Source organism: Prosopis cineraria, unplaced genomic scaffold (assembly GCF_029017545.1).
Source record: "Prosopis cineraria cultivar Desert tree isolate PC_DT_omini unplaced genomic scaffold, ASM2901754v1 PC4, whole genome shotgun sequence".
NCBI classification, from domain to species: domain Eukaryota; kingdom Viridiplantae; phylum Streptophyta; class Magnoliopsida; order Fabales; family Fabaceae; genus Prosopis; species Prosopis cineraria.
In genome coordinates, this window is record NW_026555335.1 from 19399925 (window position 1) to 19401803 (window position 1879).

The 1879-nt window shown below is 37.7% G+C and overlaps 1 protein-coding gene across 1 annotated transcript; it reads left to right on the forward strand.

Annotated features, from left to right (window-relative positions):
- The first annotated feature begins 1234 nt into the window (after positions 1–1234).
- Positions 1235–1879, forward strand: LOC129308903 (uncharacterized). The gene has a single exon (XM_054950274.1). The coding sequence runs from the start codon at positions 1235–1237 to the stop codon at positions 1877–1879; it is 645 nt and encodes a 214-aa protein (XP_054806249.1).

The window sequence follows — 1879 nt, forward strand, 5'->3', positions numbered from 1 at the left end:
CTGATATGTCACTTAAAATTAGAAAAGAAGTAAAGAAACAATGGGAAGCCGGATTCTTGGAAGTAGTCAAATATCCACAATGGGTTGCAAACATTGTTCCAGTACCAAAAAAGGATGGACGAGTTAGAATGTGTGTGGATTATAGGGACTTGGATCGTGCTAGCCCTAAGGATGACTTTCCTTTACCGCATATTGATGTGCTTGTGGATAATATAGCACGCAGTTATAGATATTCCTTCATGGATGGTTATTCAGGATACAACCAGATTCCTATGCACGTGGAGGACAAACATAAAACTACTTTTATTACACCTTGGGGTACCTTTTGCTATAAGGTGATGATGCCCTTTGGATTAAAGAATGCGGGTGCAACTTATCAACGAGCTATGCTAACACTGTTTCATGATATGATGCATAAGGAGATTGAGGTATATGTGGATGACATGGTAGCTAAGTTTGCTGAGGATGAAAGCCATGTAGTAGTTCTTTGAAAGTTGTTTGAACGCTTGCGTAAATATAAGCTCAGGGTAAACCCTAATAAATGTGTATTCGGAGCCTCATCAGGAAAATTGTTAGGTTTTATTATCAGTAAGAAGGGCATAGAGGTAGATCCTGATAAGGTCAAAGCAATCCACGACATGAGGCCGCCACAAATAGAGAGAGAGGTTCGTAGATTTTTAGGGCACTTGAATTATATATCTAGATTCATAGCCAATCTAACTGCCACTTGTGAGCCACTTTTTAAATTATTACGAAAAAATCATACTGACAATGGGATGAACATTGTCAGCAAGCTTTTGACAAGATTAAGGACTACTTATTGAACCCTCCACTATTAGTACCTCCAATACCTAGTCGGCCTTTATTTCTTTACTTAACCATAAGACCTACATCCGTGGGTGCAATGCTAGGGCAACTTGATGAAGCTGGCAAAAAGGAAAAAGCAATTTATTATTTGAGTAAGAAGGTCACTGATTGTGAATCACGCTATTCATTAATTGAAAAGACATATTATGGTTTAGTATGGGTTACTCAACGTCTAAGGCAATACATGTTGTATTACACCACATGGTTGATTTCACGAATGGATCCAATAAAATATATTTTTAAGAGTCCTCATGTGTCAGGTCAAGTTTCTAAGTGGCAGGTAATACTCTCAGAATATGATGTGAAATACATAACTCGCAAGTAAATTAAAGGAAGTATCATTGCAGATTATTTGGCAGCAAATCCTATGGAGGAATACCAACCTATAAATTTTCAATTCCCAGGCGAGGATGTTCTTGTGGCAGAAGAGGAAGAACGAGGGGAAGAGAAATGGAAGATGTATTTTGATGGGGCAGCGAACATTTATGGAAATAGATTAGGAGCAGTGTTGATATCCCTAGAGGGCAGACAATTCCCATTAGCCATCAAATTAGGCTTTGACTGCACCAACAACATGGCTGAGTATGAAGCATGTTTAAATGGCTTACAAGCTGCCGTGACAGTAGGCATTAAGGAACTTGATGTTTTCGGAGATTACGCTCTTGTTATTTATCAAGCAACTGGCGAATGGCAGACTAAGGATTCCAAGTTAATCCTATATCAAAAATATCTCACCCAGTTGATTAATAAATTTGACAAAGTGAGATTCCACCACTTATCTCGTGATAAGAATCAATTTGCAGATGCTTTAGCGACACTAGCTGTTATGGTTAAGTTAGATTGTGGAATTCACGTTCAACCAATTAGGATTGAGGCTAAAATTAATCCTGCATATTACTTGAATATTGAAAATGAAATAAAGGCACATCCATGGTTTCATGATATAAAAAATTATGTAAAAAGCGGAGAATACCCTTTAGAGGCAATGGAAAATGACAAGAAGACTATTTGA

Coding starts and splice junctions, on each gene's coding strand:
- LOC129308903 (XM_054950274.1), top strand. CDS start 1,235: ATGGAGGAATACCAACCTATAAATTTTCAATTCCCAGGCGAGGATGTT.